This window comes from Triturus cristatus, chromosome 4_2 (assembly GCF_964204655.1).
Source record: "Triturus cristatus chromosome 4_2, aTriCri1.1, whole genome shotgun sequence".
NCBI lineage: Eukaryota > Metazoa > Chordata > Amphibia > Caudata > Salamandridae > Triturus > Triturus cristatus.
In genome coordinates, this window is record NC_140586.1 from 187,602,976 (window position 1) to 187,629,298 (window position 26,323).

At 48.8% G+C, this 26,323-nt stretch overlaps 1 protein-coding gene across 2 annotated transcripts in view; it reads left to right on the forward strand.

Annotated features, from left to right (window-relative positions):
- ST13 (ST13 Hsp70 interacting protein) overlaps window positions 1–24,895 on the forward strand; it is a 129,596-nt gene extending 104,701 nt beyond the window's left edge. For both annotated transcript variants that reach the window (XM_085601059.1, XM_085601060.1), the window contains exons 11-12: window positions 23,793–23,926; window positions 24,330–24,895. In XM_085601059.1, coding sequence (XP_085457185.1) covers window positions 23,793–23,926; window positions 24,330–24,464 — 269 coding nt within the window. In that variant the 3' untranslated portion in view covers window positions 24,465–24,895. The remainder of the gene's footprint in view (window positions 1–23,792; window positions 23,927–24,329) is intronic.
- The last annotated feature ends 1,428 nt before the right edge of the window (window positions 24,896–26,323 follow it).

Consider the following 26,323-nt stretch of genomic DNA (forward strand, 5'->3'; position numbering starts at 1 on the left):
GAGACGCTTCATAAAAGACACTTGTCTCGCCCCCTCCTGCCTCTCGTGCCTGGACTGGTGGAACCAGCTTTGGAACTGTTCCTCACTCCCGCAACAGCGAAGGCCGCTCCGTCCAGGCTCATGAAGAAATATAGGGCCCCGGAGTCGGATCCGTCATTCTTGAGAGGGGACCCGAAACCGGATTCGGTTATCGTGACGGCGGCGAGAAAACAACATGCGACCGCCCCGGCCTCCACGGTGCCACCGGACAAGGAAAGCCGCTGGCTGGACTCTGCGGGCAGGAAGGTGTGTGGTACCGCTGCCACCACGATGAAGGCGGCGAGTGCAGGGGCGTTGTTGGGCCGTTACGACTGGGCCCTGTGGGAATCCCTGCAGCAATATGCGGACCTCCTGCCACGAGACAAGAAGGAGGACTTCTTGGAGACGGTGCGCGAAGGCATGCTGGTTTCTAACCAAACGATCAGCGCAGCAGCGGATATATCGCTATTGGCAGCCCACGCCTACTGTCATGGCGTCCACCAGCGGCGCCATTCCTGGTTGCGCCTGACGTCCCTCAAGCCGGAGGCGCAGCAGAGAGTGGCCAACCTGCCCTTCTCGGGGGAAACCCTGTTCGGGAAGCATGCGGACGATGAAATGGCCCGCATGAAGGCTGAAGCGGAAACCCTGACGGCCGTCGGGTTAGAGAAGGCCGAGAAAAAGAAACGACCGTTCCAGAGGAGGTTCGGGTCGTCGGGCCGAGGGCGTGGGCAGGGCTCGGGACAGCAGCAGCCACAACAGCAGCAGTTCCGCAAGCCCTTCCAGAAGCGCCAGAGGGGTAGAGGTGGCCAGCAGGCTACTACCACAAACAAGGGCCCGGCCGGGTCTCGGCCCTGAGCTGTTACTTCCCCCTCAACCGTTACCCACTCCAGTGGGGGGAAGCATTCGATTTTTTCCGGCAGAGTGGAGAAAAATTACTCAGGACAAGTGGGTGCTGAATATTGTTTGCAATGGATACAGTCTTCGGTTCATCAGCCCGCCTCCAGCGATTCCGCCGGTCAGCTCTCGCTTCCAGCTGAGGGAGCTCCAGGCGGAGGCAGACATCTTGTTGAGAAAAAAGGCGGTAGAAGAGGTACCTCTGTCTCAAAGGGGAAGAGGTCTGTACTCTCGGTTCTTCCTCGTTTGCAAGAAGGACAAGAACGAGTTCAGGCCCATTCTGGATTTGCGACAAGCAAACAAGTGGATTCGCAGAGAAAAGTTTCGCATGCTGTCGTTGCACCAGATTTACCCTCAGCTGCAACGGGGAGACTGGCTCTGTGCCATAGATCTACAGGATGCGTACTTCCATGTGCCCATAGCACAGAAGCACAGGAAGTTCCTGCGATTCCAAGTCGGCGCCAATCACTATCGATACACAGTACTGCCATTCGGGCTAAAGTCTGCTCCCAGGACTTTTTCGAAGTGCATGGCGGTGGTGGCGGCACACCTGCGGAGGAACAAGGTGTTTGTCTACCCGTATCTGGACGATTGGCTGATCAAGGCGTCATCCTTCGAGGAAGCGCAAGAACACTTCCGTTGGACGTGCGAGCTCTTGAACAAGCTGGGGTTACACGTCAACATGTCCAAATCGGTCCCATCTCCGGTACAGTGCATACAGTACCTGGGGGCCTCCATAGATACGCGGTCAGCAAGCGTGTCTCCTTCGGAGGAGAGACGGTTATCGCTCCTTCGGAAGGCTCAGGACCTCAGGACTGCTCCCTCGACGACTGTGAGGAAGGTGTCGTCTCTACTGGGATCGATGGCCTCCTGTATCTTCCTCACTCCGCACGCACGTCTACAGATGCGACCACTGCAGGAGTGCTTGGAGGATCAGTGGGATCAGAAGACAGGCTCTTGGGACGACAAGATCCGACTGTCTCTACATGCTCGTCAGTCTCTGAAGTGGTGGTGTTCGGCGGAAAACCTCCTCAAGGGGGTTCCCTTCCACAAGGACATTCCCACGACGAATGTGGTGACGGATGCTTCTCTCCAGGGCTGGGGTGCGCATTCCGGGGACCTGCAGATTCAGGGGAAGTGGTCTCCTTTGGAATCGACGTACCACATCAATTTCCTGGAACTCAGAGCTGTCTTCCTGGCACTGAAGGCTTTCCTTCCGTCCTTCCAGACCAACTCGCTGCTGATACAGACGGACAATACTACCACGATGTATTACCTCAACAAGCAGGGGGGGTCGAGATCGCGCACTCTGTCGCAGGAGGCGCAGGCGATCTGGCGCTGGCTGCTGGCCCGAGGATTGACGATCACGGCCACGCATCTGCCAGGGGTGCAGAATGCTCAGGCGGACGCCTTGAGCAGGCTGATTCAGGAAAACCACGAATGGGTCATAAACGACGAAGTACTAGGAGAAGTCTTCGCAAGGTGGGGGACTCCAGACGTAGATCTGTTCGCCACCGCCGAAAACAGCAAATGCCGAGACTTCGCATCCAGGTACTACCAGCGGGGGACGCTGGGGAATGCGCTATGGATCGATTGGTCGAACAGCTTTCTGTACGCTTTTCCACCCATTCCCCTGATTCCGGCGGTGCTCATCAAGCTGTCCCAGTCCAGGGCGCGGATGATCCTGATCGCCCCGGAGTGGCCCAGGCAGTGGTGGTTCACGGACCTACTTCACCGGTCTCTCCTTCCTCACATGCGGTTGCCGTGCAGGCCGGACCTTCTCACGAAGTTCGGGGGGCGGATGGTGCACCCCAACCTCTCGTCTTTGAGTTTGGCGGCATGGCTCCTGAAATAGTGCAATACGGTCATCTGAATCTACCAGACGATTGTATGGACATTCTGAAGGAGTCTAAGCGACCTTCCACTAGGACATCCTATGCTTACAAGTGGAAGAGGTTCTGTATCTGGTGTAAGTCCAAGAACTTTGATCCGACAACATGTAAGGAAGATGTCATCCTTCCATACCTTTTGCATCTGGCGCAGTCTGGCCTTAATTTCCATTCCATTAAGGTTCATCTGGCTGCTTTGACTGCTTACAGGAAGTGCCCTTCGCAGACGTCCTTCTTTCAGATTCCTGTGGTCAAGGATTTTTTGGAAGGCTTGAAGAAGGTGTTCCCTCCTGTCAGACTTCCCTCGCCTTCTTGGGACTTGAATGTGGTGCTGTCCAGACTGATGAGAGAGCCTTTTGAACCTATTCACAAGGCTTCATTGCAGCACCTATCCTGGAAGGCGGCGTTCCTAGTGGCCATTACATCGGCCCGCAGGGTGAGTGAACTTCAGGCATTATGTTGTCAAGAACCTTATACTGTGTTTCATGCTGCTAAGGTTGTGATGCGTACTCACCCTAAGTTCCTTCCTAAGGTTATCTCTGACTTTCATGTCAATCAGACCATAACTTTACCTACGTTCTTTCAGAATCCCTCTTCACCAGCGGAAAGGGCTCTCCATTCCCTGGATGTCCGAAGGGTGTTGAAATTTTATCTGGATAAGACCAAGGATATTCGTAGGTCTGACCAATTGTTTGTTAATTATGGCTCAGTCAGGACTGGTCTTGCGACCTCTAAGCAGTCCATCTCTCGGTGGATTGTGTCCTGCATACAGTTGTGTTATCAAAAGGCTAATAAGACCTTAGGGGGTAAACCTAAGGCTCATTCCACCAGGGGCAAAGCTGCCACGACGGCTTTGCTGCGTAATGTTCCGATTGCGGAAATCTGTAAGGCGGCCACTTGGAAGTCGGTCCATACCTTTGCTGCGCATTACTGTCTGGACTCGGATGCCAGGGCAGATGCTCAGGTTGGGCAGGCTTCGCTGCGAAATTTGTTCGCACAGTAGTGGTTGTGTCTTATGTGTTCTCCACCGCTTTTGTTGTGTGGGGATGGGCTTGCCATTCTATTCACTAGATTATGACTATACACAGAGATCCCCTACTACAGAAGGAGTAGTTTATTTTCTGTAACTCCAGTTCTGTAGTAGGGGTATCTCTGTTATAGTCATAAGCGCCCGCCCTCCTCCCCGGTGGAGAGATACTTATTCATATGGAGAATGCTACAGGTCTGGCGTGCTACGCCTTCAAAAAGAACTGAAAGTAAATGGGACCTGCTGGGCATTCTGGGATACTGGGGAAAGTTCTGGAAAACTGGAAAGTTTTCTTAAAGGCACAGTATCCTGTTCCAAGCCACATAATGGCAGCCTATGGGGCTTGTCTGTCCACTCCTTCCTCTCTATCATTCCAGAGGTTTTTGCTGGTAGAGGCAGGGTTTTTTCCTATGGGGAGAAAAACTGGACAGGCAGTGCTGTTTGTGGATTTTGGTGGAATTCTAGTTGAAGTACTGGACAGTGTAGCCTGTGGGTATAGGCTGCATTATCTGTCTTTAAATTAAATTCTCTCTTAAAGGTGTATGCAGGTCTGCATGATTTGTCACCTTTTAGAGATTATTTTTTATTGCTCCGGGGTCCGCGCACATGGGCGGGACTATTCACTAGATTATGACTATAACAGAGATACCCCTACTACAGAACTGGAGTTACAGAAAAGAAACTACTCCTTATCAATTCCTGAATCTAATTCCGAGATGGAGGATGACTTACTGCAGGGTCAAGGTCCTGTGAATACCGAACACCCCTTGCCCTGAAATCCAACTCCAAGCAAAATGCTTTGGTTCTACCTCCGCACCAAGGTCGGCACAGAGACTGTTTGACGCCCTGCCTCCTGACTGTGCACCGAAGCCCATTGTCAAGCCTTCCGTCTCTGGATCGAGTTGGCCAAAGTTCGGCTCTGAGCCGACACCTTTGAGCTCAAAGCCAGACTGCTTCGGAGCCGAAATCCTATACGGCGAAAACTGCTTCGGAGTCCAAACCTTCCACTCCAAAAGGTCTTTCTGTCCCGGCACCGAAATCCTTTGCGCCGAAACCAAAAAATGCTCCTTCGAGCTGCATGATCAGATTCTCGACTTGCCACCCCCCAAATCGGATCATAAACATGAGTCGGAGAACATACAATAAAAGATTCCTTTAGAGAGGAAAAGTGTTGGTACTAACCCTTCTCTTCCTCTTCCACCATGTTCCCCTACACCTTCACCACCTTCTCCAGTATTGGAACATTTACTTATCACACCACACAATTCTCCACCCTCACAGCATGATGATGATGATATTCAATTACCTGTAGATCCTTGGAAAGACTACACTATTGATCCACCTACAGATCATGCCTCCATCCTTTACCTTGCAGTCTCTCCCTGCTGACAACATTGTAGGATATTTAGTTGCTTGCTAGAGCTGCCCAATATCACGGGATACACCTACACAATGAATCACTAGATTTCTTGTTCAAAACGTTTAGTAGTACATACTGATCTAGTCACTCTCCCTATGCTCAAAGGCATGATGAGACATACTGATGATATCTTCAAAGACCCTGTTTGTGCTCTCATTCTGACTCCCAGAATAGATAAAGTATAAGCCTGCTTCCTCTGATCCAGTCTTTATTAAGGGTCAGTTACCCCTTGACTCACTTGTCTCTTAATACCCGTAAATGGGCTAATTCACAAACCTCTGGGGATACCCCCTCCAGACAAGGAATCAAATTTGGACTCCTCTCGCAAATGAATAGTTGCCAAGGCGGGTAATCATTGGCACATTGCCAACACCCAGGCCCTCTTAGCCAGGTATGATAGTGTGCACTGGGACAAAATGGAGCAATTGCTCCAATATCTCCCAGCTGAGCACAAAGCTAAAGCACACAATTTAGTACAAGAAGGAAAGCTCATTTCCAATTCCTCTATTAGATGTGCCTTAGATGCTACCGACACTGCAGTTCGAGAGATTAACACTAGTGTGTTAATCAGGAGACACATCTGTTAAGGATTTCCAGTTTTAAACCTCAAGTCCTGCAATTAATCTTCAACAACCCGTATGATAGAGCTTCTTTTTGGACCTGAAGTTGATCAGTCATTAGAAAAAATGAAAATAGACACTGAAGTAGAGAAGTCTATGGGAGCTCTACAGTCTCCTAACCGGGGCTCCTTTTTGTTGCTCCTTTTATTGTGGGGGGTCTAAGATCATGTCCTCAGACACCAATGTTTCCTCCTATAAAGGCAACAATCAACCTTCCGCCACAAGAGGTTTCTTTAGAGGAGGGTAAAGAGTAAACAACCGCAAGGGTAGGGGAAAGGGTTCCACAACCCCGTAACTCCCCTTCCTCTTACAAGCATTGACTTAACTACCTTTCCCCTGATTATCTAACACCTGTCAGAGGACGTCTTCTACAATTCCTCCCCATTAATCTATAACAGACTAATGGGTGTTGGGAATTATCCAACAAGGTTATTGCCTGGAGCTTACCACCAAACCTCCAAACATTCCACCTCATTCTCACAAACTGTCGCCAGAACATTTGCACCTCCTCAAACAGCCCAGTCTCTCTTGCTAAAAGGAGCCATAGAGCCGGTGCCATTACAATATCAGGGGTCAGGCGTTTACTCCCTGTATTTTCTAATTCCCAAAAAGGACTGCTCGTTAAGACCTATTTTGGACCTCCGAGAACTGAACCTCTACATGCTGTCAGATCATTTCTACATGGTGACACTTCAAGTGCTCCCACTTTTACAACAAGGTGACTTTGTCTACCCTAGACTTAAAGAACGCATATTTTCACATTTCGTTTCACCCTGCTCGTTGCAAATATCTGATTTGTGATAGTGGGTCAACATTACCAATTCAAAGTACTACAGTTTGGAGTCGCCACTGCTCCCAGAGTGTTTATCAAATGCCTGGCAGTAGACGCAGCTCATCTGAGAAGACAGCATATCCATGTCTTCCCCTATCTGGACGACTGGCTCATCAAAGCCAGCACTTAACAAAAGTGTCTCCAACACACAAGCCACAATTCACTTACTGCACCAACTAGGGATTACTGTGAATGCGCTGAAGTCCCTTCTGCAGCCTTAAAACGCACAAACCTATTTGGTAGCCACCATAAACACTCAAAGCTCTAGCCTCTCCCAATTCAGCCTGAACTCATAGTATTCAGTCTCTTCTCACTAAGTTTCAGCCCAACCACTCCTCACCAGCCAAAGTCTTCATGCAACTGCCAGGAATGATGGCGTCTTCCATCATAATCGTACCCCATGCAAGACTTAACATGCGCCCCCTTCAAGAATGCTTAGCAAGTCAGTGGAATCTGTCGCAGGGTTGATTAACTGATACAGTGTTGGTGGACGGCCGCACCCATCGCTCTCTGCAGTGGCGGAACCCACAAAATGTATCCAAAGGGCGGCCCTTCATCAACCCTGTTCCACAGAGGGTGCAACAGTGGACGCATCACTCACTGGTTGGGGGGCTCACTTACAGGACCACACAATCCAATGATTGTGGAGTCTAAAGCACAAAAATCTCCATATAAATCCTCTAGAGCTACTAGTGTTTCTCACGCTCAAAGCCTTTCAAACTCACCTAGTAGGCAAAGCTGTCCTTTTCCGCACGGACAACACTACAGCTAAGTACTATATAGAAAAACAGGGAGTGGGGGGGGGAGACACTAGGACGCTGGGTTTCTGTTGCAGTAAACCCCCCCCCCCCCCACACACACACACACACTTTTTACCAGACTACTGATGCTCTTTGACTTGATATGCCCTGGGTCCCTGCCAATCAGGTTCCCAGGGCCTGTGTTCCTTTCCGAAACTGTACCTTTGTAACCCCAATTGGCACCTCTCTGGCCACATGTCAGTCCCTTGTAAAAGGTACCATGGGTACCAAGGGCACTGTGGCCAGGGAAGGCCTCGAAGGGCTGCAGCACTTACTGTGCCACCCTTAAAGGCCCTGTACATTTACACACACACACTGCTTGTTTTGGTGCTGAGCAAAGTGAAGAGGCGACATGGCACACATCCCTGTGTTCCACGCCTACAACCCACTGCCCTGGCATAGGTCAGCCACCCCTCTAGCTGTGTGCACTATTCTAGTGGTGAGGGTACAGGTGCATGAGCCCTGTACCCCTAATGTGTCTTGACCAATTTTTAGACATTGTAAGTGCAGTAATGCCGTTAAGAGTATATTGTGCTGGGAGTTTGTCATTATGAACTCCACAGCACCATAATGGCTTTACTAAAAACTGGCAAGTATGATATCAAACTTAACAGCACATTAAACCAACACTGATGCCAGTGTGGGATTTTATGACAAATGCACTTGGAGGGCATTTTAGAGATCCCCTCCGACAAATAACCATGCTCGCCAGCCTGCCACCACGAGACATGTTTCTGGACCCCTGGGGTGGGAGCATTCGCTCCCTGAGCCCACAAACGCAGCCTTTCCTGGGCTGAGGTGGTCACACCTCCCCCAGGCCAGGAAGAGCCATCTGTGGCAGGCGAACTTCAAAGGCCTTTCCACCTTTGTAATGTGACCCCCAGCCTCTCCTGCTATCAAGAGCAGGCCCCCTTCCTGTCTCTTCTCCTTTTCAGCGAGAAGACAGACAGAAAATATTAGCATAGCCCAGAAGGTGTGCCCTCCTCTGCCAACACCACCTCTCAGGCGAGGTGAAACCCACTCTTCAGTGCCCGCCATCTTGCAGATGGCAGGCACTCCAATCAGGATTAGAGATTGTGCCCACTCCCCCATGTGTGGTTAGCACACAAAGGGTGTAGTCACCCGCTGGTCAGTAGCCCATTGGCTACTGACCAAGACACTGCTAAAACGCCCCCTAAATTACAGTATTTAGAGGGCAGCCCTGAACCAAGAAGACAGATTCCCGCAACCTATGAAGGACGAAAGACTACGTCCAGCTGAGGAAACTGCAGAGAAAAACTGACTTTGCCCCAGCCCTACCAGTCTGTCTGTAGTATCCAGAGATCATGTGCTAAAAGTCTCCTTGATCTGCAGCCAGTGACTTCCAGGACCCGTGGGAGGACTGACTGCCTTCATCAAAGACCAGATCTTCTGTGAACAGCAGTTCTGTTAAAAAGAAACTCCCAAGATCGACTCTGAGCCTGCTAAGGACAAAGAAACCCGACGCCTGGAACCACCATTGTACCTGTTGCCTATGGCCAGAGTGGCCCACCGGTCCCAGCAGGGTCCCCCAGCGCTCCAGAGTCCACCGTGGGTTGACCTCTCCAGGACTCCCCGTCGCCTGCGGCTGCTGGCTGGAGCCAAACCCCCCCAACCGAGAGTGGCCTGGTAAGGTGAAATCTGACTTCAAAAGACACCCCTGCATCCAGCCTCCCTGCACCCTGGAGAAGAGAACCTGAGGTGCACCTGTGTGCCTGAGCCCTTCAACTTACCTGCCCAACTGTTGGTTCCTTCTGGAAGTCTTCCTGGCCCGAGCCTGCAGCCAAAATCCCAAACCGGCAAACACAGGGCACCCAACATCAAAACAGCACCCTCCACCCAGCCGCCCCCTGCGCCGCTACGGGTGTACTTTGGGTGCTAACTCGGATCCCTCGTTGCCCTGAGCCTAACACCAGGAGCTTTGCTCCCACAACCTTGTGGCCTGCTTGTGAGCAACCACCAACCAGAGGCCCCATATCCCCCCATTAGATAACATTGGGCCTCAGCACCCCGTCGCCCTGGTGCTGCTGAGGGTGCTTCAGGGGTGCAGAGTGGGGAAGCCTGGTTCTAACCCCAGAATACCAACTCTGACTAACTTGTACTTACCTGCAAACCGTTAACTTCATTTTTCTCCATAGGAATACATTGACTGTTTTTTTCCTTAAATTGTTTTAAGTGTGGAGTTGGTTTGTATGAAACACTGAAAAACAGCAAATGTACAAAAACTGATTTACTTACTTTCTCTAGGAAATGTCCCAGTGTGCTATCTAGGCATATCACACTGAGTAGATAAAGTAACTTAAAAAGTAATGTACAAAGTAATTTGTAAAGTAACTGAAAAGTAATTTCGAAACATTGACTTACCTGTAATTCAATCTACTGCATTCGAACCTGCATATTGCATAAGATTTTGCAAAGCATTTACTTCACTTACCTGCACCAGGCTTGACTTTTTTTCTAGAAATAAAATAACTGAATATTGTTGATGCAAACAAATTGGTCTGAGTTTAGTCTTTGAGTGTGACATCCTTTGCTGCCTGAGTGTGTACAACAAATGCCTAACATTACCCTCTGATAAAGCCTTACTGCTCGCCCATGTGAGAAAGTGCCATCTTTCTTGCATGGTATGCCCCCACTTTTTGCTAAATTGCTGAATGTACTTCGATTGAGTGTACCCTGGGTTCCTGCCAATCAGGTGCCCAGGGCCTATGTTCCTTCCTTAAACCACACAAACTCCAAATTGGCAAACCCTAGCCACATGTCAGCCCCTAGTAAATGGTACCCTAGGTACCCAGGGCCTTGTGACCAGGGAAGGCCTCTAAGGGCTGCAGCACTCATTGTGCCACCCTCAGAGGCCCTGTACCCTTACACACACACACTGCCCTTGCAGGCTGAGTGTCTGGGTGCAGGACAAAACAAAGAGTCGACATGGCACACATCACTGTGTACCATGCCCATCACCTACACTGCCAAGGCATATGTCAGCCACCCCTCTAGCTGGGTGCATTACGCCTATGGTGTGGGCACAGGAGCAGGAGCCCTGTGCCCCTACAGTACCCGGGTCCATTCCTGGGCACTGTAAGTGCAGTGCTGTCATTTAAGAATACATGGTGCTGAGAGCTTGTCAAACACGAGCTCCACAGCACCATATTGGCAACACTGAAGCCTGGGAAGTTTGGTATCAAACTTCTCAGCACATTGAACCCACACTGATGCCAGTGTAGGATTTAATGTACTAAGCACCCCAGAGGGCATCTTAGAAGATGCCCCCTTACAGCTAACTTGCAATCCACGTCTGCTCTGAGGCTGCCCAGGCTGCCACACAGCAGACACGTTGCTGGACCCCTGGGTGGGAGAGCCCCTGCTCTCCCGGGCCTGCAACAATGCACATCCTGGGTGAGGTGAGAAATCTCCTCCCCCAGGATGAGCAAAGGGAAGCTTCAAAGGCATGCCGCCAGTTGGAGTTTCCCCAGGCCACTGCAACCCCCCACTCTGGCGGGAAGCTTGGCCGGAAACCCCATACAAGGACAGGGGATGTGCCAGCCTGCCCACCCCACCCCTCAGGTGGGGGAGGCGAGGTGAAGCACATCTCCGGGCTCTCGCCATCTTGAAGATGGGAGGCCCTACCCTATCAGGATTAGGCTACTGCCCCCCTCCCACAGGAGAGAGGCAGGATAGGGGGTGTACCCACCCCAGGACAAGGACCCATTGGTCCCTGGCCTTCACCTACCTGTAACGCCCCTAAATCTAGTATTTAGGGGCCCCCTGAACCTTCCTTCCTCAGATTCCAGATAGAAAAACGACAAGAAGAGCAAGAAGAACAAAGACCTGCCCTGCAGCTGCTAAAAAGAGAAGAAGACACCAACTGCTTTGGCCCCAGCCCTACCGGCCTGTCGACTCTCGAACCTGCACCAGCGCGGCCTCCCACGTGGCCAGCAACCTCACCAACCCCGGAGGACCTGGCTACCTTTTAGCTCTAAGCCCCTGGGACTCCCACGAGTAGAGGCTCTACTCAAGAAACCTACTTGCTATCCCTGGCACCAGCCCGGGACCGCGGACCCAACACACTCTGCACCAGCCAAGCCTGGCCAGTGCCGGAGTGGACAAAGACCCAGAGGACGACCCCACGGCGACTGTGACCCAGAGTCCGGCACCCAAGGACCCCCCCTCGACATCCCGGAAGAAGCCTGCAGCCTCAGAACCAAGTGCCACCCCAGCCGCGATCAACCAGAGGGTAAGATTCCCGACGTCAAAAGGCACCCCTGCACCCGGCGCCCTGCGACCCCCTGTGCCCAATCCTGGGGTACCCACCTAACCTACAACTACCCAACTTACCTCTCGAAGTGGTGGTGGCACCTGAAACCTCCTCGTCCCCGAGCCTGCAGCCTCTTTCCAAACCGGAACATTCCCATTGATTTCCATTGAGCGCCCTAAGGCTCAAAAGCACCCTGCACCCAGCCGCCCGAGTGGCCCTGGCAGTGCCCTCTCTACTCTAACCTACTTCCCCACTTGCCCTGAGTAAGTGACCAGGAGCCCAGCTCCCACAGCCGCGTGGCTTGCCAGACAGCAGCCACCAACCAAGGCCCCCCTATCCCTCATAGGATAACATTGGGCCCAACTCTCTCTGCACCCGGCCGTCCTGAAACCGCTGAGGGTGAACCAACTGTACCTACCTGACACTGGGGGACCCCTGAGTCCATGCCCGGAATTTCAACACTACCAGTCGAGTACTTACCCTTAAACCGCTAACTTCATTTTCCTCATAGGGTAACATTGACTGGCTTTTTTCTTCAAAAATCTTCTAAGTGTGAACTTTTCAAAACTGCAAAAATTCACCAAAAATCAGCCAAGTGACAAAAACGAATTTACTCACCTGCTCCTAGGTGAGCTCCCAGTGCTGGATCTTGGTGCCCAGCCCTGACTCTGAAAAGTGTTCACAACTATACTTACTTCTAACTCATTTTTCTCCCATAGGAAACCATTGCCTGCTTTTCTGTGAAATTTCTTCTAAGTGTCTACTTTTGCAAATTTGAAATATTCTTTTAAAATCGTACCATTTCTGCAAACGAAATTACTTACCTGCTTTTGATAAGGACCCCAGTCCTGGGTCTAGGCACCCAGTCCTGGATTACTAAAGTAACGATAAAGTACTCTACCTGCAATTTGAATTTCTTGCCATAGAGATCCATTGAATGTTTTCTGTGAAATATTTTCTAAGTGCTAACTTTTGAAATAGCTAAATATTATCTAAAAATCATTACAGTTATTAAGTCGACTTTCTTCACTTGATTCTGAATACTGACCCCAGGCTGGTTCTAGGATCCAGACCTGGAATTCCAAAAGTAATCTGAAAAGTAATTTATTACAAATAACCTGAATTTACCATTGAGCTCAATGCATTGTTATGTTTAGGAAATAGGATTGTTTATTGCAACCAACTGTGACTGTTTACACAAATTTATTGCTTGAAACAAAAGTATTTATATTCAACCTCTCATTCTGAGAAAGTATATTTTTACCCCCTTGTGGTTCTAAAAATAAAACAAGCATATATTTTATATATACAAATCATTGGCCTAGAGTTCAGTTATTGAGTGTGTGAAACCATTTGCTGACTGAGTGTGTACAATAAATGCTTTACACTGTCCTCTGGTACTGCCTTACTGCTCGACCAAGCTACCACTTTTGAGAGTAAGGTCATACCTAACTTTGACCTCTATCAGCCTCTGGGGGACTGTGGACTCTGTACACCCTGTACCTATTAGGGAACAGTATATACAGAGCCACTTTCTCACATTGGTGGATCAGCGGTGGGATACAAACTTGCATTTGTTGGACTACTTGGTTACCATCTGATCACACGACAGAACTCTTAAAAATTGCCTTTAGAATTCTGATTGGTTTTTCCAAAATTACTAAAAGTCTTGCTAGGGCCTTGCTTAAGTCCCATTAGAATTTTAGAAAAATAAAAGTCACTATAGTCAGGGTAGAGGGTTAGAACTGTCAGGTTAGAATGTCTCAAACAAACCCAGCTATTAGTGATAATAATAACATGGACCTGGTGGAGGAGCTCGACCTCACACCTTACTTACACTTGTCTTTCAAGGAATTGAGGTCCTTATGTAAACTCAAAAATTTACAAATGGGTCAGCATCCATCCAAACAAGGGCTCCAGGAGCTCCTGGCTGAGTATGCTAAAGACCACCCATCTGAACATGGTGATGGCCAGTCAGATGAGGAAAGGGAAACAGGGGAGGAGGACAGCAACCTCCCCATACTATTCCCTAGGGAGGAGATGGCACCCATACCCTCCAACTCAAGACATAGCATCTGGGCACCTAGAGACCACACAGGTGGCTCTGGTCCCAGAGACAACACTGGGGGACCCCCCAGTGAAGAGGACAGCCTTGTGAGGCTGGCCAAAAGAATAGATCTAGAGTCCAGGCTCCTGGCTCTAGAAAAGGAAAGGAGAGAGATGGGTTTAGCACCCATCAATGGTGGCAGCAATAATAAAAACAAGGATAGGGAGGAAACTTCTGACCTTAAAATCCCCAAAGGGATTGTCCCTAAATTTGAGGAAGGTGATGATATCACCAAATGGTTCACAGCCTTTGAGAGGGCTTGTGATATCAGGAAAGTAAAGAAACCTCTCTGGGGGGCACTCCTGTGGGAACTGTTCTCTGGTAACTGCAGGGACAGGCTTCTGACTCTCTCTGGGCCAGAAGCAGGATCCTATGACCTCATGAAGAAAGCTCTGATTGAGGGATTTGGATTCACCACTGAGGAGTATAGAATTAGATTCAGGGGGGCTCACAAAACCCAGACCCAGTCCTGGATTGATTTTGTAGATTTCTCAGTGAAGACACTGGATGGTTGGTTAGCTGGACATGGTGTGCAGGATTTTACTGGATTGTACAATTTATTCATGAAGGAACATATTTTGAGTAACTGCACAAATGAAAAGTTGCATCAGCATTTGGTAGACCTAGGTCTAATTTCTCCCCAAGAATTGGGAAAGAAGGCGGACCACTGGGTCAAGACTAGGGTGACCAAGACAACCACTGGGGGTGACCAAAAGAAGGTGGTCACAAAACCTCCCCAGGGGAAAGGTGGTGAGAATCCCCAAGATAAAAAGTCTGAGTCTTCCAAAGGGCCCCAAAAACCTGTTCAGGTGGGTGGGACCCAAACTACTCCCTATGTGCCCCAACCATATAGGGGGAAGAACTTTGATCCCTTAAAGGCCTTTTGTAATACCTGTAAGAAGCAGGGACACCTAACTGTATCTTGCCCCCAAAACAAAGCCCCTAAGGCACCCAGTACAGCCACTCCTGGGGCAGCAAGTATACAAATGGGATCAGAGGTGTACCCTGAGCAAATCTGGGAACACACTGAAGCAAGTTTAGTCTCCTTGGGAGAAGTGGAGTTTGCCACTGTGGCTGTGTGGCCCCCCAACTTGAAGAAATACTTACAGTACCCCTGGGTGAATGGAACTAGGGTAGAAGCTCTGAGGGATACAGGTGCCAGTGTCACTATGGTGAAAGACACACTGGTTTCCCCTGAGCAATACTTGATTGGGAAGTCTTACCCAGTCACCAACGCTGACAGTGTCACCACTAGTCATCCCATGGCCATGGTAACATTAGGCTGGGGGGGGGTTACTGGCCTGAAACAGGTAGTGGTCTCTCCAAAGTTGCCAGCTGCATGTCTGCTTGGAAATGATCTGGAAACCTCAGCCTGGGCTGAGGTTGAGTTAAAGGCCCATGCAGCCATGCTGGGCATCCCTGAATTGGTGTGTGTGCAAACCAGAGCACAGAGCAAGAGGAAGGGTGAAAAAGTAGGTTTGGAGCCTGGAATAATGGCCCAACCAACCAAGAGGAAGGGCAAGAAGACTGGGGGACCAGCTTCTGTACAGCCAAACACTCAGAACCCCTCTCCCCCTGGAGAGGATGTAGATACCTCTGAGGGAACTGAGTCCATGGAGCTTGACCCTTACCAGGTTGAACTCTTGGGCCCAGGGGGACCCTCTAGGGAAGAGCTGTGCCAGGGTCAGCAAGACTGTCCCACTCTTGAAAGCCTGAGACAACAAGCTGCTTCAGAAGCCAGGGGAGATGTCAGTGGTACCCATAGAGCTTATTGGGAAGAGGGATTACTGTATGCTGAGGCAAGAGACCCCACTCCTGGAGCCACCAGGAGGGTGGTAGTGCCACAGAAGTACAGGGAGTTCCTCCTAACTTTGGCTCATGACATCCCCCTAGCTGGACATCTGGGGCAATCCAAAACTTGGGAAAGGTTAGTGAGTCACTTTTACTGGCCCCAGATGCACCAAAAGGTGAAGGAGTTTGTCAGCTCCTGTGTTACCTGTCAGGCCAGTGGCAAGACAGGTGGCCACCCAAAGGCCCCCCTCATTCCACTACCAGTGGTGGGGGTCCCCTTTGAAAGGGTAGGTGTGGACATTGTGGGTCCACTCGAACCTCCCACAGCCTCAGGGAACAAATTCATTCTAGTAGTAGTGGATCATGCTACTAGGTACCCTGAAGCAATTCCACTTAGGACTACTACAGCTCCTGCAGTAGCCAAGGCCCTCCTGGGTGTCTTCACCAGGGTGGGTTTTCCTAAGGAGGTGGTTTCAGACAGAGGTTCCAACTTCATGTCTGCTTACCTAACACACATGTGGAAAGAGTGTGGAGTGCAGTACAAGTTTACTACACCCTACCACCCACAAACCAATGGCCTTGTTGAGAGGTTCAACAAGACATTGAAAGGTATGATCATGGGACTCCCTGAGAAACTCAAAAGGAGGTGGGATGTCCTATTACCATGCTTGCTTTTCGCCTACAGGGAAGTGCCACAGAAGGGAGTAGGTTTCTCACCCTTTGAACTTCTGTTTGGTCATCCTGTAAGGGGACCACTGTGTCTTGTAAAGGAGGGCTGGGAGAGGCCTCTTCAAGAACCCAAACAGGACATAGTGGACTATGTGCTTGGCCTAAGGTCCAGAATGGCTGAGTATATGGAAAAAGCATCCAAGAACCTTGAGGCCAGCCAGGAGCTCCAGAAGCACTGGTATGACCAAAAAGCTGCACTGGTTGAATTTCAACCAGGGCAACAGGTGTGGGTTTTGGAGCCAGTGGCACCAAGGGCTCTCCAAGACAAATGGAGTGGCCCTTACCCTATCCTAGAGAGAAAGAGTGAGGTCACCTATCTAGTTGACCTGGGCACTAGCAGGACACCCAAAAGGGTCATCCATGTGAACCGCCTTAAACTCTACAATGATAGGGCTGACATCACCATGCTGATGGTGACTGATGAAGAACAGGAAGCAGAGAGTGAGCCACTCCCTGACCTCCTATCCTACAGCCCAAAAGATGGGTCAGTAGATGGTGTGATTTTCTCAGACACCCTCTCTGCCCAACAACAGACTGACTGCAAGCAAGTCTTGCAACAATATGCTAGCCTCTTTTCCCTGACCCCTGGTCTGACAAGCTGGTGTACCCATGATGTGGACACTGGTGACAGTGCACCTGTCAAGAACAAAATCTATCGACAGTCAGATCAAGTCAAGGAAAGCATCAAAGCTGAGGTCAGCAAGATGCTGGAGTTAGGGGTCATTGAGCCTTCAGAGAGCCCCTGGGCTAGCCCAGTAGTTCTGGTCCCCAAACCTCATCAACAGGGTGAAAAGAGAGAGATGAGGTTCTGTGTGGACTATAGAGGGCTCAACTCTGTCACCAAGACAGATGCTCACCCTATCCCAAGAGCAGATGAACTGATAGACAAATTGGGGGCTGCCAAATTTCTCAGTACCTTTGACTTAACTGCAGGGTACTGGCAGATTGGCATGGCCCCAGGAGCAAAAGAAAAGACAGCATTCTCCACCCCTGATGGGCATTATCAGTTTACTGTGATGCCCTTTGGGTTAAAGAATGCCCCTGCCACCTTCCAGAGGTTGGTGAACCATGTCCTGGCTGGGTTGGAGTCCTTTAGTGCAGCTTATCTTGATGATATTGCTGTCTTTAGCTCCACCTGGCAGGATCACCTGATCCACCTTGGGAAGGTTTTAGAGGCTCTGCAGAGTGCAGGTCTCACTATCAAAGCATCCAAATGCCAGATAGGGCAGGGCACTGTGGTGTACTTGGGCCACCTTGTAGGTGGAGGCCAGGTACAGCCCTTACAACCCAAAATCCAGGCCATCATGGACTGGATAGCTCCAACAACCCAGACCCAAGTCAGGGCATTCCTTGGCTTGACTGGGTACTACAGGAGGTTTGTGAAGGGGTATGGGTCCATTGTGACCCCCCTCACAGAACTCACCTCCAAGAAAATGCCCAAGAAAGTTAACTGGACAGTTAGTTGTCAAAAGGCTTTTGACACCCTAAAAGAAGCAATGTGCTCAGCACCAATTCTAAAAGCTCCAGATTATGCCAAGCAGTTCATAGTGCAGACTGATGCCTCTGAGCTAGGGATAGGAGCGGTCCTATCCCAGACCAATGATGAAGGCCAAGACCAACCTGTTGCTTTTATAAGCAGAAGACTACTCCCTAGAGAGCAGCGTTGGAGTGCCATTGAGAGGGAGGCCTTTGCTGTGGTTTGGTCCCTGAAGAAGCTGAGGCCATACTTGTTTGGCACTCACTTCCTAGTTCAAACTGACCACAGACCTCTCAGATGGCTAATGCAGATGAAAGGGGAAAATCCAAAACTACTGAGGTGGTCCATCTCCCTACAGGGAATGGACTTTGAAGTGGAACACAGACCAGGGACTGCCCATGCCAATGCAGATGGACTTTCCAGGTTCTTCCACTTAGACAATGAAGACTCCATAGGACAAGGTTAGTCTCATCACCTTTCGTTTGGGGGGGGGTTGTGTGAGAAAGTGCCATCTTTCTTGCATGGTATGCCCCCACTTTTTGCTAAATTGCTGAATGTACTTCGATTGAGTGTACCCTGGGTTCCTGCCAATCAGGTGCCCAGGGCCTATGTTCCTTCCTTAAACCACACAAACTCCAAATTGGCAAACCCTAGCCACATGTCAGCCCCTAGTAAATGGTACCCTAGGTACCCAGGGCCTTGTGACCAGGGAAGGCCTCTAAGGGCTGCAGCACTCATTGTGCCACCCTCAGAGGCCCTGTACCCTTACACACACACACTGCCCTTGCAGGCTGAGTGTCTGGGTGCAGGACAAAACAAAGAGTCGACATGGCACACATCACTGTGTACCATGCCCATCACCTACACTGCCAAGGCATATGTCAGCCACCCCTCTAGCTGGGTGCATTACGCCTATGGTGTGGGCACAGGAGCAGGAGCCCTGTGCCCCTACAGTACCCGGGTCCATTCCTGGGCACTGTAAGTGCAGTGCTGTCATTTAAGAATACATGGTGCTGAGAGCTTGTCAAACACGAGCTCCACAGCACCATATTGGCAACACTGAAGCCTGGGAAGTTTGGTATCAAACTTCTCAGCACATTGAACCCACACTGATGCCAGTGTAGGATTTAATGTACTAAGCACCCCAGAGGGCATCTTAGAAGATGCCCCCTTACAGCTAACTTGCAATCCACGTCTGCTCTGAGGCTGCCCAGGCTGCCACACAGCAGACACGTTGCTGGACCCCTGGGTGGGAGAGCCCCTGCTCTCCCGGGCCTGCAACAATGCACATCCTGGGTGAGGTGAGAAATCTCCTCCCCCAGGATGAGCAAAGGGAAGCTTCAAAGGCATGCCGCCAGTTGGAGTTTCCCCAGGCCACTGCAACCCCCCACTCTGGCGGGAAGCTTGGCCGGAAACCCCATACAAGGACAGGGGATGTGCCAGCCTGCCCACCCCACCCCTCAGGTGGGGGAGGCGAGGTGAAGCACATCTCCGGGCTCTCGCCATCTTGAAGATGGGAGGCCCTACCCTATCAGGATTAGGCTACTGCCCCCCTCCCACAGGAGAGAGGCAGGATAGGGGGTGTACCCACCCCAGGACAAGGACCCATTGGTCCCTGGCCTTCACCTACCTGTAACGCCCCTAAATCTAGTATTTAGGGGCCCCCTGAACCTTCCTTCCTCAGATTCCAGATAGAAAAACGACAAGAAGAGCAAGAAGAACAAAGACCTGCCCTGCAGCTGCTAAAAAGAGAAGAAGACACCAACTGCTTTGGCCCCAGCCCTACCGGCCTGTCGACTCTCGAACCTGCACCAGCGCGGCCTCCCACGTGGCCAGCAACCTCACCAACCCCGGAGGACCTGGCTACCTTTTAGCTCTAAGCCCCTGGGACTCCCACGAGTAGAGGCTCTACTCAAGAAACCTACTTGCTATCCCTGGCACCAGCCCGGGACCGCGGACCCAACACACTCTGCACCAGCCAAGCCTGGCCAGTGCCGGAGTGGACAAAGACCCAGAGGACGACCCCACGGCGACTGTGACCCAGAGTCCGGCACCCAAGGACCCCCCTCGACATCCCGGAAGAAGCCTGCAGCCTCAGAACCAAGTGCCACCCCAGCCGCGATCAACCAGAGGGTAAGATTCCCGACGTCAAAAGGCACCCCTGCACCCGGCGCCCTGCGACCCCCTGTGCCCAATCCTGGGGTACCCACCTAACCTACAACTACCCAACTTACCTCTCGAAGTGGTGGTGGCACCTGAAACCTCCTCGTCCCCGAGCCTGCAGCCTCTTTCCAAACCGGAACATTCCCATTGATTTCCATTGAGCGCCCTAAGGCTCAAAAGCACCCTGCACCCAGCCGCCCGAGTGGCCCTGGCAGTGCCCTCTCTACTCTAACCTACTTCCCCACTTGCCCTGAGTAAGTGACCAGGAGCCCAGCTCCCACAGCCGCGTGGCTTGCCAGACAGCAGCCACCAACCAAGGCCCCCCTATCCCTCATAGGATAACATTGGGCCCAACTCTCTCTGCACCCGGCCGTCCTGAAACCGCTGAGGGTGAACCAACTGTACCTACCTGACACTGGGGGACCCCTGAGTCCATGCCCGGAATTTCAACACTACCAGTCGAGTACTTACCCTTAAACCGCTAACTTCATTTTCCTCATAGGGTAACATTGACTGGCTTTTTTCTTCAAAAATCTTCTAAGTGTGAACTTTTCAAAACTGCAAAAATTCACCAAAAATCAGCCAAGTGACAAAAACGAATTTACTCACCTGCTCCTAGGTGAGCTCCCAGTGCTGGATCTTGGTGCCCAGCCCTGACTCTGAAAAGTGTTCACAACTATACTTACTTCTAACTCATTTTTCTCCCATAGGAAACCATTGCCTGCTTTTCTGTGAAATTTCTTCTAAGTGTCTACTTTTGCAAATTTGAAATATTCTTTTAAAATCGTACCATTTCTGCAAACGAAATTACTTACCTGCTTTTGATAAGGACCCCAGTCCTGGGTCTAGGCACCCAGTCCTGGATTACTAAAGTAACGATAAAGTACTCTACCTGCAATTTGAATTTCTTGCCATAGAGATCCATTGAATGTTTTCTGTGAAATATTTTCTAAGTGCTAACTTTTGAAATAGCTAAATATTATCTAAAAATCATTACAGTTATTAAGTCGACTTTCTTCACTTGATTCTGAATACTGACCCCAGGCTGGTTCTAGGATCCAGACCTGGAATTCCAAAAGTAATCTGAAAAGTAATTTATTACAAATAACCTGAATTTACCATTGAGCTCAATGCATTGTTATGTTTAGGAAATAGGATTGTTTATTGCAACCAACTGTGACTGTTTACACAAATTTATTGCTTGAAACAAAAGTATTTATATTCAACCTCTCATTCTGAGAAAGTATATTTTTACCCCCTTGTGGTTCTAAAAATAAAACAAGCATATATTTTATATATACAAATCATTGGCCTAGAGTTCAGTTATTGAGTGTGTGAAACCATTTGCTGACTGAGTGTGTACAATAAATGCTTTACACTGTCCTCTGGTACTGCCTTACTGCTCGACCAAGCTACCACTTTTGAGAGTAAGGTCATACCTAACTTTGACCTCTATCAGCCTCTGGGGGACTGTGGACTCTGTACACCCTGTACCTATTAGGGAACAGTATATACAGAGCCACTTTCTCACAGCCCACTCTTGGTGAACTCCAGAAATTAACTATACAAGCGCCTTTCTTTCAGCTTCATAGACAAAGTGGTTCTTGCACCAGTCCTCACTTTCTCCCTAAAGTAGTTTGTTTTTCGTATCAATCGGTTGAGTTACCGGTGTTCTTTCCTCAACCTGATTCTGTAGCAGAACGAGCTCTAAACACTCTTGATGTTAGAGCTCTACTATATTACAGTGCAAGAACAAAAGAATTTCATAAAACAACTTTGTGTTGCTATTTCTCCACCACACAAAGGCAATCCCATATCCAAATCAGGCATTACAAGATGGATCGTAAAATGTATCCAGACTGCTTATCAGAAAGCAAAAATAATTTTGCTAATACCCCCTAGAGCACATGCCACTCGCATAATAGGGGCTACTATGGCCTTCTTAGGGAATATTCCCCTAGCTGACCTCTGTAAGGTAGCAACATGGTCTACACCGCACACATTCACCAAACACTATTGTGTAGATGTGTTTTAAATACTGCATGTCCTACATTAGCTTGATGCCTCGCTGTTTCAGACAACTACAGGTTAGCCACTGCTTTGGGAGTACACTGCTGTATAGTCTATGCAAAGCATGTGATCTACAGCTCACATACCTCGAACGGATAATGTTACTTAACCCAGTTAGCATCTGTTCTTGGCATGTAGAGCTGTAGATTACCATGCAAAAACCAGCCTCCCCGGTCTCCTGTAGTTTCAGTTTATCAATTTACATACATACGCATAAACATCTCTATTCTACACTCATTAACTCCATTCTTTCCCTCTGAGGGAAAACAATCTAACAATGGAGTCGATGCCCATGGGCACTATTGCCAAAAGGAGGAGTCACCTTACCTCGTGACTGGAAAGACTTCTTCGAAGAAAAACTACTTGCAAACATCCGGACCAAACACTAGATGGCAGGAGTATGCAAAGCATGTGTATCTACAGCTCTACATGCCAAGAAAAGATGCTTACTGGGTAAGTAACATCCTTATCATGATACTGCTTGCTACTCTTATTCAAGCAAAGGAATCTATAAAAGATGCCCCAATACTGGATACGAAAATAAGTTACCTGTAACTGCAGTTATGCAGAATTAATCTTTCATAGATTCACATGGGACCCACCCGCCTCCCCGGAAAGGCTCCCCTTATTCCTGTGATATTACTCCCACTTGTGCTGGGAAATGAGGGACTCCACCACTCTTGGGAGTGATCTAGAGGGTGCTAGCAGCGAATTGGTTATAGTTGAAGTATGGTCCTTATTTAAAAAGGGCCCAGATAGGCTATTAAAGTGATGGCTCAGTCCCGTTACAGCCTATAATAGATTCATCATACTGCTTGATTATGGTACCATGGGATTTCCTCTTAGTATTCATTCACAAGCACCCAACCTCCTCCCTGGGAAGCTTTAATGTTTGTGCATAGTATAATGGGTTAAGAAGAGATCTGCAGTTTCATGATGATCCAAGCTAGACTCGCTCCACACTCCGTACACATTCTCACCCGCTGTACAAAAACAATCCAACATAATATTGGAGCCCATGTGCATTGTGGACCAAGGGAGGAATCCTAGCACATCTTATGACTTGAAAGACTTCTTTTGAAGAAAAACAACGTGGAGGCATCAAAGTCCAATACTAGATGGCAGGAGTTTGCAGAGCATGTGAATCTACAGCTATAGAAACTACAAAAAGATGCTTAAAGGTTAAGTAATACTTTCCTACTTTACCAGTACATACCTTTTTAATATTACATTCTCTACATCTATGTACACTTTTGACACACAACACAATCTAAAATTAAGTCTGTGTAAGTGTGTATTTTGGGCCGAAATCGCATGTCTCCTTAAAACTGAAACCCCTTTGAAGAAAAATAATGTGGAACTTCCATGGACCAACATTGGATGACAGAAGCGTGCACAGCATGTGGTTCTACAACACAGCAAGCTGCATTCAGATTGTTACAGGTAAGTAATATTTTTCTCTCTCCCCAACCAAAGGAGAGGTGTACATGTTGGCATCCCTGCCACTAAACAAGTACCTGATTGGTGTGCTGCTTGGTATTTACAATTGATGCACTTGTTTTGCATGCTATTGTCACGCTTGTTTGATAATGCATGGTGGGAGACCCAAACTGTTGGAGTCACCAACCTCAATGTCTGCAATTGGGTGTCGAAAACTAACTCCTTCTTTCATCTATTTATAGGTGGTTTTCCTGGAGGAATACCTGGTATGGGAGGAATGCCTGGAATGGGGGGAATGCCTGGGATGGCAGGGATGGCTGGCATGCCTGGACTCAATGAGCTCTTTAGCGATCCAGAGATCATGGCAGCACTGCAGGTAAGTGCTTGGTAGACTTCTATGGTTCTTTTGGGTGACCTTCTGAGGCTATGTTCTTTACACTTCGTACAGATAGGGACCTAGTGAGGTATGCGTGAATTTGTGCAAACTTTGTCTTGAGTGGACTCTGGCGATCTGTATGTACAGATAGGGGTGCCTCTGAGCTAACTGCTTCTTGAGGTTTGTGGACCTACAACTTTATTACTATATACTCCACCAGTATAATTGGTATGCTGTTCATTTGATTGATGTATCCTGTCTGTTGTAATCGGCTGGTGATGTGTATATGGTGGCCTCATCATAAGGTAAATTATCTTTTAATCTGGAAAGGTAAGGTATGTAACCACCTGAACAGATCTCTGAAGTGAGCAAGCCACTAATGACTTTTGCTGTTTCATTTCAGGACCCAGAGGTTATGGCAGCATTCCAGGATGTGGCCCAGAATCCAGCAAACATATCCAAGTACCAAAATAACCCCAAGGTCATGAACCTGATTGGAAAACTGTCTAGCAGCTTTGGGGGCCCGGGCCATGCATAAACATGGAGCAATGGAGAAGAGAAGGCCTTCCATTTGAAAGGGACTGCAGGGCGAATACATGCCTACCTGTAAGCTGCCACTATGAAGAATGGAGAGGGGAGGCTCCACGATCACACCTGTTAAACTGGGACATGCAGGATGCGCTGAGAACGTCCCAAGGGGTGCTTAGGTGACGTCTTAAAGGGGGTGCTCCGGTGAAATCTTGAGATGCTGTTCCGACATTCTAAGGGCATGCTCTGTACTGACATAAATGACTTTCTCTACCATAGTCTGACCTCAAATTTTCCCCACCCTCCCCTTATGCATCAGTTCCCTTGCCCTTTCTGCTTCTGAAGCTTCCCACTGGTTTGCCAGTATCCGAGAAGCATGAAGCTGGTATAAATATATACATACATGAAATAACTGCACATCAATAAAGATTTGGAATTTAATCTGAGTTGTTTCGAGTATTAATTTCTTGGCTCAGATTTCCATTTAGGCTTGTCCATACTGCACTGCTATTGTTTTTCAAAAGTAAGCACTTTAACCTGAGGTCAGTCTATCACTTTACCTTTAGATCTTAGGCCGATGATTAACCAAACGAACTTTTCAAGATTTTCTGATTATGGCATACTTGCTCCTTTTTACCTTTGCTGGTATCAAACGAATACATGTTTTGTGTAATCGGTTTGTAGCTTGTATGGCTGTAGATAAACGTAAGTTGCATGCTCTTGCCATGCAGTTCTAATAGGCACAGACGACGCCCTGGATTGTTTGTTTTCCCCATCTGAATTGGACATAAGCAATGGCTCTGTGACTGATGCAATCTTGTGGCTTTTCTGGGCCTAACTGGTCCACTATTTTGAACTAGTGATGCAGGTAATAATGACAGCGTATTCGGCATCTATCCGATGGTTATCCCAAAAGGATGACCGCTCTACCTTCACTGACCGCTTCACCAAGACATCCCAGCTCCTTGGTTGCTATTTTTTTGGGGGGTGAGGGATCGGGTCTTATTTTTATTGCTACGCTGCACAGATATCGCAGTACATATTCATCAACAATTCGCCACTATTGATTTACTGTAAAGATGTATGAAGTTGCATCTCAACAGTCTATTTGAGTGTCCATTCTCTCAGCGCCATAGTTTGTGTGTGTGCACATTAGCTATTTGATATTTAAAGTCTTTCCCAACCAAAAGTAATGCGTGCAGCAATGTTACATTTTAAAATAAGGAATAAATTAACAAAAAAAGCAGAATCTTTGCAGCGACTGACAACTCCTTCCCTTTTTTATTTTTCAATTTTTTAACCTTTTCTCCCAGAGATCAGCAATATTCATAAACCGAATTACATAATGAGGTTAGAACAGAACATCTTAATTAACATAACATTTTGTGAAGAATAATCCATCCTCCCTATCCCCTGACTTCAGTATACCAACTAAGTCAGACTATCACAGATCCTCCCCCAGATATAATCCGATATTGAAATTAAGCTACAAAAAAAAACATTTCATGCAAAAAGCAACCAATATTTCCTCCCATCCACTAAACTTGTTGACCTAAGTGATTTTATTTCCTATGAATCCTTCCACCTTGCAAGAGGGTCCCAGATACGTCGTCCCAGCATTTTCGACTTCTTCCCCTTCCTCTCATAAATAGCTCTTTCCATTATATACAGTGAGAGCCACTGTTGAAACGTAGGGGGTAACAAATCAAGTCAAGCGGAAGCGATACTCATCCGTAATACAGCCATGGCTACAAAAAGAAATTGATAGGCCGGATCTTGCAGTTCGCTGCAGTTAACTCTCAACCAGAGCAGGGGCTAATATAACTTTCAGCCGAAGTGACAAATCTAGGAATTTCGTGATAGTCTAAC